The sequence below is a fragment of the Physella acuta genome, unplaced genomic scaffold (assembly GCF_028476545.2).
Source record: "Physella acuta isolate Inbredline_101_S28 unplaced genomic scaffold, ASM2847654v3 ptg000968l, whole genome shotgun sequence".
NCBI lineage: Eukaryota > Metazoa > Mollusca > Gastropoda > Physidae > Physella > Physella acuta.
This window is the reverse complement of record NW_026732485.1, coordinates 44,618-60,805: the sequence shown is the minus strand read 5'-3', so window position 1 is coordinate 60,805 and position 16,188 is coordinate 44,618. Positions and strand designations below refer to the sequence as shown.

Here is a 16,188-nt window from a genome sequence, read left to right as displayed (position 1 = left end):
ATTAATCAAACCTAACATAATTAGACACTTGTTTCATCATTACTTAATTTTACATCATTGAAGTTATAATGTAAAAAATGCTTCCCCTGTTTAAAAAAAAAACATGTAAATTTTAACCCTAGGAAAATATTTAAAAAACTTAGGTAAAATATTTCTGATCCTCAACATTGTGTCTTTCCATGCTTCCGTTACGTTTTCTTCTTAAAAAAAACCTTATTTAAAAACATATATAACATAAATGTTTTTTCTTAAATAGATATAGCAAGAAGAGAAATAATTAACAGAATTAATATTTTTTTAAATTGATATACCAGCGATGATGCATGGAACAGCTACCCTAAACCCAAAAACTGACGCAAACTCGACTTTGACAAATACCCCTAGTATTTAACAAAACAAAAATGCTTTTAATTAGAATTTTTAAATTTAATTTTAATTTACGCACAATAACTGTTCCCAGCCATGATGAGTATACATTTAACCAAAAAAGTATTTGAAAAGACTTTTGACAAGATCCCAGACGTATCCGATGAATGGCACTACAAGCCCTGTGTTGCTTGGTGTATTTTCTTTAGCTGATTCTATTGCATGACTTATGTATTTTATTAATTGTTTACATTTTTTAAGTAGCTCTGCCAATTCGATGTCAGTTTCAATATTTTCTACCAAAATATCTTCCAGCGTTTGGGCCTCTTCTTTAAGATGTTCCAGCTTTGGTAATTGGTTTGAATCGTAGTTTTGTCCAATACTTTTAAAATCTTCATAGACATTTTTCATTGCCTTGAAAGATTTGGATCTTAAATTATATTTCTTAAAATCATCTTTGCTATAGGATTTTTTGATCTGATGGACGAGCCCGATCAACTCATCTATCTGCCTGTCAATTACTTTCTTGTCTTTTGTCTTATTATCAAACAAAACAACACGTCTGCTACATTCTCGCAGCAGACGACGAAAACTTCCTGTCTGTTTTACGCACCATTCATTGAAGTCTGATACTCCTTCGTCTTTAGGGTTAAAGGAATCCCCACGAGTAACAACTAAAATTATATTTTTTTCTACAGTTTCTTCTCCGTAAATATCTTTGAGTGTTTCAACAGTGCCCTCATCCTCCTTAGTAAACCTGTGACCAAATGGCACAACCAGTAGCAGTGCATGATATCCTTCAGGACTAGCCGACATCGAAGTGACCAGAATTTCACCTAATTCTTCCTGAGACATCTCCGTATCAAAAACACCTGGGGTGTCAACAACCTTGAAAACATAACCTTTATACTCTGAAGATCCGGACTGAATTTCTTTTGTTGCCGACGTTGCACTGGAACTTGTCTTGAAAACTGTTTGTCGTAGTATGGTGTTTCCTGTTGTACTTTTGCCAGCTCCTGTTTTACCCACCAGTAAAAGATTTATTTTCTCCAAGCCTTTACAATCTCCATTCTCTGAAATAAGATGTTATGTTTTTAATAAATTCATTCGTATTTTAAGATTGGCATTCTTGTTATTCGTATTTTAAGATTGGCATTCTTGTCATTCTTATTTTAAGATTGGCATTTTTGTCATTCTTTTTTAAAGATTGGCATTCTTGTTATTTTTATTATAAGATTGCAGTTATCACACTAAAACTATGATGCTAATCGCGTTTAGAGGATTCTAAAAGTGACTTAAGAGTTAGCATCATTAAATGTTAACTTGTTATTATCATGTTTAACAGGATAATCGCTATAAAACAGATTAGAAAATATATTTTGCAAGGTCACGGGTTCACGGGGTATCTGATGGTTTTGTGGTGGTCCATAAATAACATCATGTTAGTTTAGCAGAATTGTAACACACATAATTTATGTTACATCGTCACCTAATAATAAACACTATTAATACACCTATGCCACTTCACTTCCCTGAAGCCCCCATCTCCTCCCCTACTATGCAAAGTCTTCACATGAAATCAAAATTAGAGCTATGTCTTTATTTATCTGACGTCATTTAACGAAGTCTCTACTTCTAAAAATAACTCTTTCAATATGTTTCTTATGTCAGGATGTGTATGTTTATGAAACTTGATTAAGCTTTGATTTGCATGTTTTTATAAAGCTGTGATAAAGTTTGTCCTCACCTTGAGATTTGCATTGGTTTCTGTCCCCACGTGCACATTTCTCACACATCAACACCAAGAACACGAATACTGAAAATTGTCAAATAACATTAAAAACGGCTTACTATCATAATTAAAATATTGTATTTCATGTTCTAAGAATTTTTTTTAGAACAGTTTTATAAAACAGTTACATTACTAACTATAGATTTCAACATATTATAAAAGTCACTACGTAAAGGAAGTTATCCTTTCGTGCATTCCAGATAAAATAGAGTTAACATGTCCTCGGCATACTAAGAGAAAATGAGAAGTATGCTGTATGTTCCCTAAACGCATTTAATGTACCTTATCAAAGCTGGGTGGTCATCTTACTGATTAAAGTCTAGGATACAAACTCGGGACTTTTGGACTGGCAGTCGAGCGCTATACTGTTTGACCACAGTGTCGTGTACATAGTTAAATTGTTACTGTTTTTTTTTTTCTAAAAATCTATGCTAAATATTACAAGTTCTGTTCGCTTACTGGCATCTCTATTCGTGTATTAAAATCTCTATTTGTTTCTATGTCTTTCTGCTTGTTTCGTTTAAGTATGGCTCACCGAATCTATATTTTAGAAGATACTTTACGATTTGTACCACACAGCTGTTCTTTCTTGTGAAAAATTAATATTTGACAGAGCTTTGTTGAACTAAAGAATGTAGCTCACAGACATTCTTAAGACCAAATGTGTTTTAGAATGTTTTGTTTACTTATATTGGTGAACTTAGTTTCGCTTTTTTACTTACAAAATTAGTAGCTTATTCTACAAGTAGCTACTACAATAATGACGGCACATTTTTGCATTTATTTCATTTTAGCTACATGCCAGGATTAAAATTATTTATAATGAAGAATATCAACAACACTTAACTGACTAGCTAGGCAGTGTAAACTTACCGTAATATTTCGCCAGGTTTGCATTAAACTGCATGTTAGAAGTAACGTCTAGCTGTGACTAGAACACCAGGCAGGGTGAACTTGGTAGAGAGAAGAGCTGATACCTGATGCTAGGGCCGAATTCGAACTTCGTATCAGTTGATGTTCTATAAGATAAAACAGCTGTATAAAGGATGACGCCGTTTGAGTCTAATTTTTCGTTAATCTTAAACCTACTAACAACAGCATGCAATTTCGTGATTTCTATAACAAACGTTCAATACGCCCTCTGTTACCCTAAAATATTTTACGTTTTTTTTTTTTAATTTTGAGTGTCCTAATCTCATATGAAACTTAATAATAAATTATTGTCCGAGAAACTATCTATTCTTTTAAGAAGGCAAGGCTAATCCATTAGACTTCAAGTCAATATTGTATAACCATTACTGAATGCTATTTTAAAATGTTACCTTCAACGTTGACAAATGGCACTCGGGCGGTTGTTTCCTTCAAGAGCTATCGCTGAAATGTGTTTGGAATTTTCATTGTGACTGATTATCCCCAGTTTACCTCGCCAAATCAATTCGGGAAATCCCATAATTTGGTTTTACTTTCGGTTTTGTTTATTAGGTCTTGTTGGATGATGAGGAATATTTATATTCAAATGTATTATCTCGAAGAAGCTAATATAACCGCTTAATAAAAAACATAACATAAATTCGTAATATTATTTTTATATGTGTATTATAAAAGTTTACTTGTCCTTTTCCAAGATTTTATGAAAAGAAGAACAACAACACATTTAGTAACTCTATGTTTCAAATCAAACATATTTTTTATTACTCTCAATGAATAAAATAAACAATTAGAAAATTATATTTAAAAAGCCATCTAAATAGACATTTATAGCACAAGTTCTGCTAAATTTATCAAATAGATACGCAGCTTTCAACAGATTTTGGTGCTAATAATCAAAATATTTCAAACTGAAAATTAAAGGAAATTACAACTGTCCGTATCGAAATTCGAATTAGCCAATCATGACAATTGAAGCTCAAAGAGAATGATTAGCATTTAATTAAAATAGATTAACTTTTTAAAAATTAAAAATAAATTTGATATATACAAAGAAGCAATCACCAGCGTAGGAACAATATTAAAGTAAGGTCGGATAATTAAAAATCATATACGAGGAACAAATACAAGCACACATAATACACGGATACACACACTCACACACACACACACACACATATATATATATATATATATATATATATATATATATATATATATATATATATGAAACATATGTTTACTTAGATACAAATGTTAATGTTTGGCCTATATACTGAAGCATAATGATAGGCTATGGTCTAAGGAAGTGTCAAATAATGTAAGGATACATTTCTTTTTTATTTCATGGTAGTTATATATAGCAAACAAATAATTTTGCGACTTACTAAATACACGCCTAATTTTTAAAAGTGTTGAAACATACTTCCCCAATATTGAATCTTATAAAATACATGTTACTAATAACTGAACAGAACATATGTTGGTTTTTGAATAACGGTGGTGACCAATTTAAAACGAAATTTATAATATCGATTTCTGGTTAGTGAAATAAGATTTTCAACGTTGATGATGCATCAAACTATTAACCTAGAAGTTAAATAAAATTGCAAATAAAGTAAATGAATCTATGTCTAAAAAAGCAGACATGTAAAAGAGTTGATCTACCAAAACAAGAGTTAATTAGCCATATAATCTACATTCTCGTCTATATAGTTGGCCTAAATACACTATCATAAAATCAGATTTTTAAAATATGTAAATGTTATTTAAACTACTTACACTACTGTTCGACATTTTATATAAATAAATAACATACACTGATAGAACTTAATATTTTTGTATTTGAACACCAGAAATAGTTCTAGCATGTGGTTGTGTGAGCTGCTCTAAGTATTTTAGTTCTACCGCCAAGTGTCAGATGAATCCTTATACAATCACTGATCTATCATGACTTAAAATTAGCTCTAAATCCACAATCTGTAGGTCTTTAAGTAGGGGAAAATAATATATTGCTTGATTTTTTTCTTGCTTATAACAAAATACACATGGCTGAAGATGACACAAGAACGATAAGTTATCAATGGGCGGAGTCAGGGAGGCTAAGTTAGTCATGGGCGGAGTCAGGGTGAATCTTACCAGTGAACGTAGTAAGGGAAGCTATCCAAGATATCAGTAAACGTAGTAAAGCAGACTATCTAAGTTACCAGTTGGCAGAGGAAGAGAGACTATCTAAGTTACCAGTAAACGTAGTAAAGCAGACTATCTAAGTTACCAGTTGGCAGAGGAAGAGAGACTATCTAAGTTACCAGTTGGCAGAGGAAGAGAGACTATCTAAGTTACCAGTTGGCAGAGGAAGAAAGACTATCTAAGTTACCAGTTGGCAGAGGAAGAGAGACTAAGTTACCAGCTGGCAGAGGAAGATAGACTATCTAAGTTACCAGGTGGCAGAGGAAGAGAGACTATCTAAGTTACCAGTTGGCAGAGGAAGAGAGACTAAGTTACCAGTTGGCAGAGGAAGAGAGACTATCTAAGTTACCAGTTGGCAGAGGAAGAGAGACTATCTAAGTTATCAGTTGGCAGAGGAAGAGAGACTATCTAAGTTACCAGTTGGCAGAGGAAGAGAGACTATCTAAGTTACCAGTTGGCAGAGGAAGAGAGACTATCTAAGTTACCAGTTGGCAGAGGAAGAGAGACTATCAAACTTAGTGATGTAGGCGGGTAGGGGAGAATATCTAATTTACTGGTGTTCGCAGTAAGGAAGATCCTGTAAGTTACCAGCTGGCGATGTAATGTAGACTTTCTAAGTTACCAGTGGAAAAAAAGTGAGGAAGACTAAGATACCAGTGGAGAATAGTAAGGGAGACAATCTAAAGATAGGTTGACTGAAAACAAATATCGGCGCTCCTCACAAGAACTGGATGCTAAAAATATTCGTCCATGGGCGGCTCATTTTTCTCAGGACGAATTTCTTTAATAACCCTCGTGATGCTGTTGGAGAACTCAGTGATCTCCCTTAGCACATCCATCAGCGTTGGATCTTTGGCGGCGTAATCCATCACGCGGTTTATCCACACAAAAATGTTGCTCCTGAGGTTCTCCAGCGCTTCCAGACGAGGTGGATTATCTCTCAGAACTACTTGGAGCTCTTCGGAAATCATGTTCATTGCGTTGACACATTCCAGTCTGCGATTTTGCTGCGGCTCAGCCTTTTCGAAATCGCCCTCGGAATAAATACTTTTATTTTCCTTGATCAGTTTCATCAATTTATTCATCTGCATCCTCATCTTTTCCTTGTCTTTGGTCTTGTTATCAAACAAAACAACTCTCTTCCCACATTCCTCAAGCAGATGATGAAAAGTGCCGGTTTGTCTTGAGCACCATTTATCGAAATCCGGCTCTTCATTTTGTTCCAGATTAAACAAATCCCCGCGTGTTACGACAAGTATTGTATTCTGCTGTATCACATTCTCCCCAAACACTTCTTTCAAATTTTCAACCGTTTCACTGTCTTCATCCGTAAACCTTTTACCAAACGGCGCGACCAACAAGACGGCGTCGAATCCACCCGGGCTCAAGGTTTTTAAAATCTCCATTATTCTCTCATGCGAAGATTTAAGGTCACTAGGCGTGTCGACAACCGTGAAAACGAAGCCGTCGTGTTCTGAGGACGCCGACTGAATGTGCTGTGTTACCGTTGAGGTGCCTGAGTCGGTTTCGAACGCTTTCTTCCCCAGAATGGAGTTCCCTGTTGAACTTTTTCCACTTCCTGTGGTACCAACGATCAACAGGTTGATGGGGTCGTTGGCGATCTCCTTACAGTTATCCGCATCTGTTAAGCGAAGAAATCATAATTAGTAAAGGTTCATAAATAGTTATTGGGCGGATTAGCCTAAGCTGTAGAGCGCTAGGGGGGTCATCCATAAATGACGTCTCGCTTTTTTGACGATTCTTACCTCCCCCCTTACTTCCCTCCGTCACACATCGTCAAAAAAGTCAGATCCCCCCCCTTAAATGACGCCAAACCTTAGCCTACAACCCCCCCCCCTCAAAATTGATTTTGAATGTTTCTTAAAACATCGATATATTTCCAAAATCTTGTCAGAACTCTTGTCAACATATCGTATTTTAATCAATTCCTATTACAATTTATTAAAACGGTTTTCTAAATCGCGAAATAACGGCTAAAATTTGTTTCCTAACAGTGCTTTATTTATAATGCAAAGGTATGACGTCACACCTTCTGAACCCCCCCCCCCCCCGCCCCACATCACACACCGTATCAAAATTACGGACCCCCCCCTCCTCTACGAGTGTGGCATCATTTATGGACGACACCAGGCAGCTAACCCGAAAGTCTTGTTCGAATAAGGGTCCACGTCAGTAGAAGGTAAATGAGTCCACACAGCTCTGAAAGGTACCTAAGTCTTATTAGGGAAAGTAAAAGCGTTTGGGCAAAGAGCTGACCACACCTTTACGTCATATGCCGAGGTCAAGAAACATGAACTTGTTTTGCCTAATGGATCGCTAGGTCTAATAAGGACTCTTTACTTTTACATTTTTTATTCATATACAATTAGATTAATTATATTTTAAAATTGTAATTTTTTAAATCAATTGTTGAAAGTTTAATTATTCAGCAATAGAAATTTAAAAAATAAAATACTTACCTTTTGAGTGGCAGGTTTCATCACTCTCTGGAGTAACCCAACCGCTATCATTACACTCAATTAAGGTGCTGGTTGCTATAAATTAAATGTAAAAAATAATAATATTGTAATGATCAACTTTAAAGATCTTAAACAAGATTATAACTATAAGAAAACATGGAGTAATATAATTCCTTATATATACTAAACTCTGTTAGTTTAAGTAGGGTGGCGGTTTTGGGGGTTGCGATGTGTGTGTGTGAGGAGGGGGGGGGGGGGGTTATTCAAACAAGACAGCGCCAGTTGTCCATTCATCAGTTAAATCCCTCTTCCTTTTTTTAACCTAAAGAAACTGTTTACGACAAAATATGTGTTTAATTAGCAGCATTTATTTTACTTGCATTTAAAAACGACCTGTTTATATACTATCTCGGTTTTACATTCATATTTTGTAATGGTGATCGGTTATTTATATATATATATATATATATATATATATATATATATATATATATATATATATATATATATATATATATATATATATATATATATATATATATTAATATATTAGAAAATAAAAAAGTTGTAACAATGTAAGCAAGCGCTATATCCATTTACGTGTACGCCATATTTCATATATTATCCACATCGAAATCATTATAAGATTCAGACCACAAGCACCAACTTTCACATCATTTCCCTTTCGCGCACAACACATGGAGCGGATGAAGTATAGTTCCTCTTCTTCAGAGACCTCGGCATATGAAGGTACAGCGTGGTCAGCACTATACTCCGTCTGTGTGAACTCAGAAACGTTCCACTGATGCGAACGATTTGAACACGTATTCGACACGAATTCCACACGAATTCAAACTCGAGACTCTCGAGTCCCATATACACGACATGCTAATTACAAAACCTCCTGCTGTGTGATAAAACTTACCAGCTAGTACAAGCAATGGTATCATAAACATCTTGGCTGTTTGTGTTCTTTATCAATAGTAAGCGTCATTTACAAAATATAACTGCAGATATAAACAAATTATACGGTCGGCATTAGAATTATAAAAAATACTATTCAATACAAATGATTGGAAGTGTAAATAATGTATGTTGAGTTTTGTTAAATATTTAAACTTATGGTTATTGTTCGTGTACATGTATTTGAGAATTTTTAAATATTATTATAAAGCATCTCTATAACATAATATCTTAGTATATCTTAAAAGCTAATCCCCTCAATGTATACCATTCTGGATAATCTCCTAATCTCCTGAAAGCTAGATTAAACTTATACTGATTTATAAAATAAAACTGCTATTTTAACGAAATTGTATATAGTTAATATGTTATAAAGTAGTAGGATTTACTTTAGGAAACATACATAAGTATACATTTATAACGGGGAACTGATTTACATCTCAAACAACTAACACAGTAAGTAGATGCAAGGTGTGGTTGATTCACACTACGAACCTATACCACACTTAGAAAATTCGAAGGAGGACAAATTCACACTACAATCCTTAAACTGTTCTATTTGAGGGTTGATTCACACTACAAAAATCTGTTAAACTTTGTCGATGTAACACTACGGACCTCTGCTATATTTTGTTGATGTGAGGTTACATTCATACTTCGAACCTGTTCTACAATTGGTATATTCGAGTGGTTATTGCTTCACACTACGACTTCAACTAAAGTTAAATGCAAGGGATGATTCTTCACACTACGAACCTCTACTAAAGTTGGTAAATGCAAGAGGTGATTGCTTCACACTACGAACCTCTACTAAAGTTGGTAAATGCAAGAGGTGTTTGCATCACACTGCGAACCTCTACTTAAGTTGGTAAATGCAAGAGGTGATTGATTCACACTTCGAACCTCTACTAATGTTGGTAAATGCAAGAGGTGATTGATTCACACAACCAACCTCTACTGAAGCTGTTAAATGCAAGTGACGATTGCTTCACACAACGAACCTGTGTACTTTAAGTTGGTAAATGCAAGAGGTGATTGCTTCACACTACGAAACTCTACTAAAGCTGGAAGATGTGAGAAGCGATTGCCTTGCACTAGAAACTTTTACTACAGTAATTAGATGTTACCAATTAATGACTAGCACTATACTGTGACTATACTGTGCCTTTCATTAATTTTGTAAAGTCTTTACTTTTAGGGAAGTTATTGAAAATCTAGTTTTGACAAATTTTATACAACACGGCAACTTCAGTGGACCTCAACCTATTCAACGAGTATAAACCTAACGGATTGGGTAGAAGCTGGTGAACCCAAACTAGATCTAAAATCTAGATCAAGATCTAGATCTAGATCTAGGTCTAGAATATATGAAGCAAGTTAAAAACGTCTTTAAATATACGAAATTATATGGTTAATTTTTCATATAATGAGAATTTTTTATAGCCTAAACTAACAATGAACTGCCAATGAGTTATGTTATTATTAAAAAAGTATTTCAAAACCTTGATTCGGCAAGATTCCCTTGAATGAAATTTGCTGGACAGAAGAAATGGTTTATCTTTTTCAAACGACCTTTGTCGTGTGGATAAAAAAATTCCATTGCGTTCAAAAGGGCTCGAAAAAACAAAACGACATTCGGGAAATACCGTTTATCAGCATTTTAAGCATATTTTGTGCACTGTGATTTTTACCATAAAAACTAATAAACTGTTACATTTTATGTATACTTTCTAGGCTTCTAATTTTCAAATGCCTCAATAGGCCTGCTTGGTAAAAGTTTTAAAAGTCGTTGCAAACTAAAGCATTTATTTTTAAACTATAACGTATTATTATGTTAGCTTTTGCTGATGTTTTGAACATAGCCTAACGCACAACTTTAAAAACTTTGTTCATTGCGATTCTCTGGTATTTCAAGCAAAAAAATTGGAGGTGCTTTCTGTTAAAAAAAATATTTTAAAATGAAATTCAATGTAATATTAACAGTGGGCCAAGGACCAACAGATTTAAAGATAATTAATACTCTAATAATAGTAAGTGTGTAACTAAAATAAATTTAGTAGAATCTCTACATAAATCAGATAAAAACTGAATCGGTCAACTCCGTGTGACAAGCTAAAGATTTGATCACGTCCATGTTTGATCAGATAAAAATAGATTTGGTAAACTACCTGTTTAAATCATATTTTTAAATATAAAGCGAATTTCCGAATGAATCCAGCTGGAACAAATTTGGTAAACTCCCTATTTTTATTCAGATCAAAATCTGCCCATAATCAAGACAATTTTTTTCAATCCCAATTATTTGTTATTATCGAACCTAGCTGATGTTACACCAATGGTTGAAAGTTTCTTAGCTAACGTTTATACGTTTTAAAAAGGGAGTGAGGTCATGGCAAGGGGTACGGTCAAATTTAAAGTAGTGTGTGTAGATTTTTATAACTGTTGTTAGAATTAAAAATGCGTTATCTAGCTAAACTAAATTAGCACAAACTTCGAACACATTATCGATAAATCTTTACCATCAAAGACAAATGATTTTTTTTTGCTGTTATCCATATTTGGACAAATAAAAATCAATAAACTACCCATTAGATTCGAAAATTCATTTTTATTTCATTATTAGATAAGCCACGGAATAAGATTAAATGAAAAGTAGATTTATATATTATATATATATATATATATATATATATATATATATATATATATATATATATATATATAATCACTAATATATTTTTAGTGTTTTTGTTGTGTTAGTGTTGTGTTTATGTTGTGTTTGTGTTGTGTTTGTGATTTTGGTTGTGTTTGGTTTGTGTTGTGTTGTGTTTCTGTTGTGTTTCTATCGTGTTTCTGTTGTGTTGTGTTGTGTTGTGTTATGTTGTGTTTGTGTTTGAGTTTTTGTTATGTTGTGTTGTGTTGTGGTTGTGTTGTGTGTGTTGTGCTTGTGTTGTTTTGTGTTTGTGTTGTGTTTGTGTTGTGTTTGTGTCGTGTTTGTGTTGAGTATTTTTGTGTTGTGTTTGTGTTTTCTTTTGTGTTTGTGTTTTGTTTTGTTCTGTTCCCAAGTTGGTACATTCAAAAAGATTGGCCGTTTCGGACCACAGGTATGCAGCTAGTATATATATAACAATTTTTTTTTACTTGCTATATAATATACGACAAAATCTAAGAGTCGGCTGTAAAATTAGACTTGGAATATCACTTAAATATTTATACAATTATGAGATGGCTACACTGCTAACCCGAACGTCTCGAGTTCGAATACGGGTTGAAGCTTACGCTATCGAAAGCAAATGTGGTTTGGCGCATAATGTTAACCACACTATATGCCGATGTCTCTGAAACAGATGAACTCTACTTCGCCTGCCCTATGTCCGTTGTACACGAACGGGAAATTTGACAAATTGTACAATTATTTGATGAGCTTTTTAGTACAGACTCTCGAAGTTAATAGGTAAATTATGCTCCATCTGGTAAGTACAACGTTTAGAAACATTTATCATAAGAAAATAGTATCTCAAATATATAATTTTTGTTTGTTTACAACCACTAGTCTTTTCAAGATTCATACATGCAATCTTATTTTTAAAATCCATTTCTAATATTGCAGCCGATACATTTTTAAAAAAAATTATTATAGATAGACGAAGAAACAACATTAAATAGTTTATGTTATACAAGTATGATATAGGCCTAATACACTAAACTAAATATGCGTAAATCCGAGTCTAAAAATAACATTTGAAAAACAAATTCTTTCTAATATTTAATTATCGTAACCGAGAATTAATGTGTTAGAACATGCGGTTCAAAGCTTAAAAGAAAAAGAATCTAAATATACCTCGTACAAGGGTAAGGAAAGATTCCGAAAAGCCACCCGAGCTACCAACCTCGGTAGTTTGTGCTTGTGGTTTATTGTCAATGGCTATGTCAATCGCATCGTTTATATTTTTCAGCAGCCCTCTACAGACGTTTAGCAGATCTACCAATTTTATGTCATTTTTAACATTGTTTACCAAAGTTTCTTCCAACGTTTGTGCCTTTTCCTTCAAATTTTCCATCTCTGACAATTGGTTGTATCCGTAATTTCCAAGGCTTTTAAAATCGTCAACGATAGTTTTAAACTCCGTAATACATTGTATTCTCACAGTGCGTTTTTCTTCCGCTTTCTTCAAGTCATTGCTGCTGTATGGTTTTCTTATCCACCTGATTTGTTCGATCAACTGATCGATCTGCCTGTCTATCACTTTCTTGTCTTTTGTTTTATTGGCAAAGTAAACAACACGTCTGCTGCATTCCTTCAGCAGACGACGAAAACTGCCTGTCTGTTTTAGACACCATTCATTGAAGTCTGGTACTCCTTCTTCTTCGGTGTCAAACGAATCCCCTCCGTTCACAAGCAAGATAATGTTATTTTTTACAGTTTCTTCTCCGAAAATTTCTTTGAGTGTTTCAAGAGCGCCTTCATCCTCCTTAGTAAACCTTTGACCGTACCGTACGACCAGTAGCAGTGCATGATATCCTTCAGGACTAGCCGACATTGAATTGACAAGAATGTTGGTCAGTTCTTCCTTAGACATGTCCGTGTCACAAAAACCTGGGGTGTCAACAACCTTAAAACATAACCTTTGTACTCAGAGGATGCGACTTCAATATGTTTTGTGACCGACGTTGAACTGGAACTTGTCTTAAAAACTGTTTGCCGTAGTATGGTGTTTCCTGTTATACTTTTGCCAGCTCCTGTTTTACCCACCAGTAACAGATTTATTTTCTCCAAGCCTTTACAATCTCCATTATCTGAAATAAGTGGTCATATTTTATATATATATATATATATATATATATATATATATATTCTTTGTATCCTTTTTTTAATCGCACTAAAACTATGATGGTAATCGCGTTTCGAGGATTCATTCACTGCTTGTTATTATCATGTTTAACAGAAAAGTTTGTATACAACTTGAGAAAATAGAGTCGCAAGGCGACACCAAGGTCACAACTTTACGTAGTACCTGATGGCCTAGTCTATGGTTACTGTGAGGTGATCCATCAATGATGTGTTGCTAATTTAACAGAATCGTAAAACACTTAAATATCTTCTCCCCCGATCATCCCAGTCTTTTAAAGTTCCGGATATTCCCGTAAAAACTACTTTTTGTATTTGCAGCGTTCAAACAATTCTACCTCAATTTTTATTATCATCTAAAGAATACGCAGCAAACCTCCTGTCAGAACACCCTGAATCACCGAATAGTCAGATTGTATTTCTTACAGATGCCAAATCAGTCCTGCAATCCCTACAAAATCCGGAGTCCTATATTCAAACACTTATGACAGCACTAGAGAGGCTAAAAAATACCTGCAGCAGAATTGTGCTGCAGTGGATCCCGGGCCACTGCCAGATCCAGGGTAACGAGATCGCAGACCAGCTGGCAAAAATTGGGGGAATGAAACCACAACCGGAAATTTCGCTACACCCAAAAGAAATAAAAAGAATAATTAAAAACAAACAAAAGCAAATGTGGTCTGTCACACACCCTCACTACATTAAAAACGACGGCTATTACAATTTAACACGAAAACAACAATACATAATCTTTCGACTTAGAACAGGCCACAACAGACTAAATCAACACATGCACAAAAAACTGAAGGTTGGGTGTAGCGAAATGTGCCCTTGTGGCAAGGCCCCGGAAAACACGGAGCACGTACTCCAGGAATGTACTCTGTATAGCCAGGCTAGAGGCAGACACTGGCCCCAGCCCACCCCACTCAGGGAAAAATTATATGGGACACCTGACAAACTGGAAACCACAGTCCGGTTTGTCCACGAAGTTGGACTTGTTGTCTGAATCCTCCACCATATTCAAAAATTAAGAACGAAGAAGATCTAAAGAATAATAAACATTTATAATAAAATTATGCTATATCACTTTACATTTCGTAAGCTCACTCCCCTTTCCTACTATACACAGTCTATCCTAAAAACAAAACCAGAACGCAGTTATAATTTATCTGACGTCATTTATGGATCTCTCTATTTGCTTCTAAAAATAATTCTTAAAATATGTTTGTCAGGATTTTTCATTTTATAAAGCTTGGCTAAGCTTTAATTTCTATGGTTTATGTCTGGGTTAAGTTTTTAATTCCTCACCTTGGGATTTGCACTGGTTTCTGTCCCCACTAACACATTTTACACACACCAAGAACACGAATACTGAAAATTGTAAACAATATTAAAACCGGCTTACAACTATCAATAAATTATTTCTCATCTCATAAGTGTTTGCTATTTATTGCTATCAGATTTATAAGACATTTACATCATTAACTACAGCTTTCGATAAGTTAAACAAGTCAGTACGTAAAGAAAGTTATCATTTCGTGCCTCCTGATAAAATAGGATGTGTTTCTGTGCTCTCATCATATAAAGAGAACGTGTGGGTGGTCATCCTAAAGATTCAAGTCTAGGATACGAACTCGGAACTTTTGGACGAGCAGTCAATAGATTTACCGTCCTACTATAGTGTCGCGTACATAGTAAAATTATTTTTTTTTCTCAAATCTATGTTCAATATTTTAATATCTCTTACTGACATCTCTATTCGTCTACTGAAATATATATTTTTTCGAAATGTGCCTGTTTGCAAAAGAATCTTTTTTTTTAAGTAAAATCTCTATGGCTTACTAAATTTGTGACCCAAAAGAAAGTTTAAAAGTTTGACCCTGACAGTTGTGCTTTCTTATGTAAAACAGATATTAGACAGAGCTTTTGTGAACTCAAAGATACTGAATCACAGACATTCATTTTACAGAATTATGTGTTTTAGAATGTTTGGTTGAATTGTATTGTTGAATTTAGATTTTTTTTTACTTATAAAATTAGTACCTGATGTTCGGGTCCAATTTTAACCTCTTTTCACTGTATGTTCTATAAGATAAAACAGATGTTTAAAGGTTGACACCGTCTGTTGGCTGAGTCTAACGTTTCATTTTAATTAAACCCACTCTCATCAACATGTATTGGATGATTTATAAAAGCGCTACTCATTTCTAATACACATGTTTCCAAAAATATTTAAAGTTCGTCATCAAGATTATGACTGTCCTAATCCCTATTTGAAAATATAGAATAAGTTCTTCGTTGGTCTAAGAATCGATGTCAGAGAAGCTATCGATTATTTAAGACGATATGGCTAATCCACTAGACGCCTAATCAATATAGCATACCCGTTAACAATCCAAATACGCTAACTTCAATAGTGTAAAATTATTGCATATGTAAATCAACTTCAAAGCGATACTAGGCTAACCGATGTAATCCTTTTTATAATAATGACTAGCCGTCCCGGCCAAACTCTGCACTTGTCTCTGTGAAAAACTTTTCTGCAAAGGATCATGACTTGTGTGTTTATTAAGCAGGTTTAGGAAATATATTACTTTTTAATTAACCCTTATCACAACCAA

General features: G+C 34.2%; 3 protein-coding genes across 3 annotated transcripts; all 3 read right to left on the bottom strand.

The window, feature by feature from the left end:
- Positions 1-415: 415 nt before the first annotated feature.
- On the bottom strand, positions 416-3,586 carry LOC131953991 (uncharacterized). The gene is made up of 4 exons (XM_059317446.1): positions 3,481-3,586; positions 3,032-3,177; positions 2,114-2,182; positions 416-1,439 (listed from the first exon to the last, which is right to left on the bottom strand). Exons 2-4 carry the CDS (start codon positions 3,063-3,065, stop codon positions 478-480), a joined length of 1,065 nt encoding a protein of 354 aa, XP_059173429.1. The 5' UTR covers positions 3,066-3,177; positions 3,481-3,586; the 3' UTR covers positions 416-477.
- A 230-nt stretch (positions 3,587-3,816) lies between these two features.
- Positions 3,817-8,764, bottom strand: LOC131953978 (uncharacterized). Its single transcript, XM_059317435.1, has 3 exons — positions 8,681-8,764; positions 7,756-7,830; positions 3,817-6,917 (listed from the first exon to the last, which is right to left on the bottom strand). The coding sequence occupies exons 1-3, from the start codon at positions 8,709-8,711 to the stop codon at positions 6,010-6,012; spliced, it is 1,014 nt and encodes a 337-aa protein (XP_059173418.1). The 5' UTR covers positions 8,712-8,764; the 3' UTR covers positions 3,817-6,009.
- A 3,769-nt stretch (positions 8,765-12,533) lies between these two features.
- Positions 12,534-13,298, bottom strand: LOC131953986 (uncharacterized). Its single transcript, XM_059317442.1, has one exon. The coding sequence runs from the start codon at positions 13,296-13,298 to the stop codon at positions 12,534-12,536; it is 765 nt and encodes a 254-aa protein (XP_059173425.1).
- Positions 13,299-16,188: the final 2,890 nt, after the last annotated feature.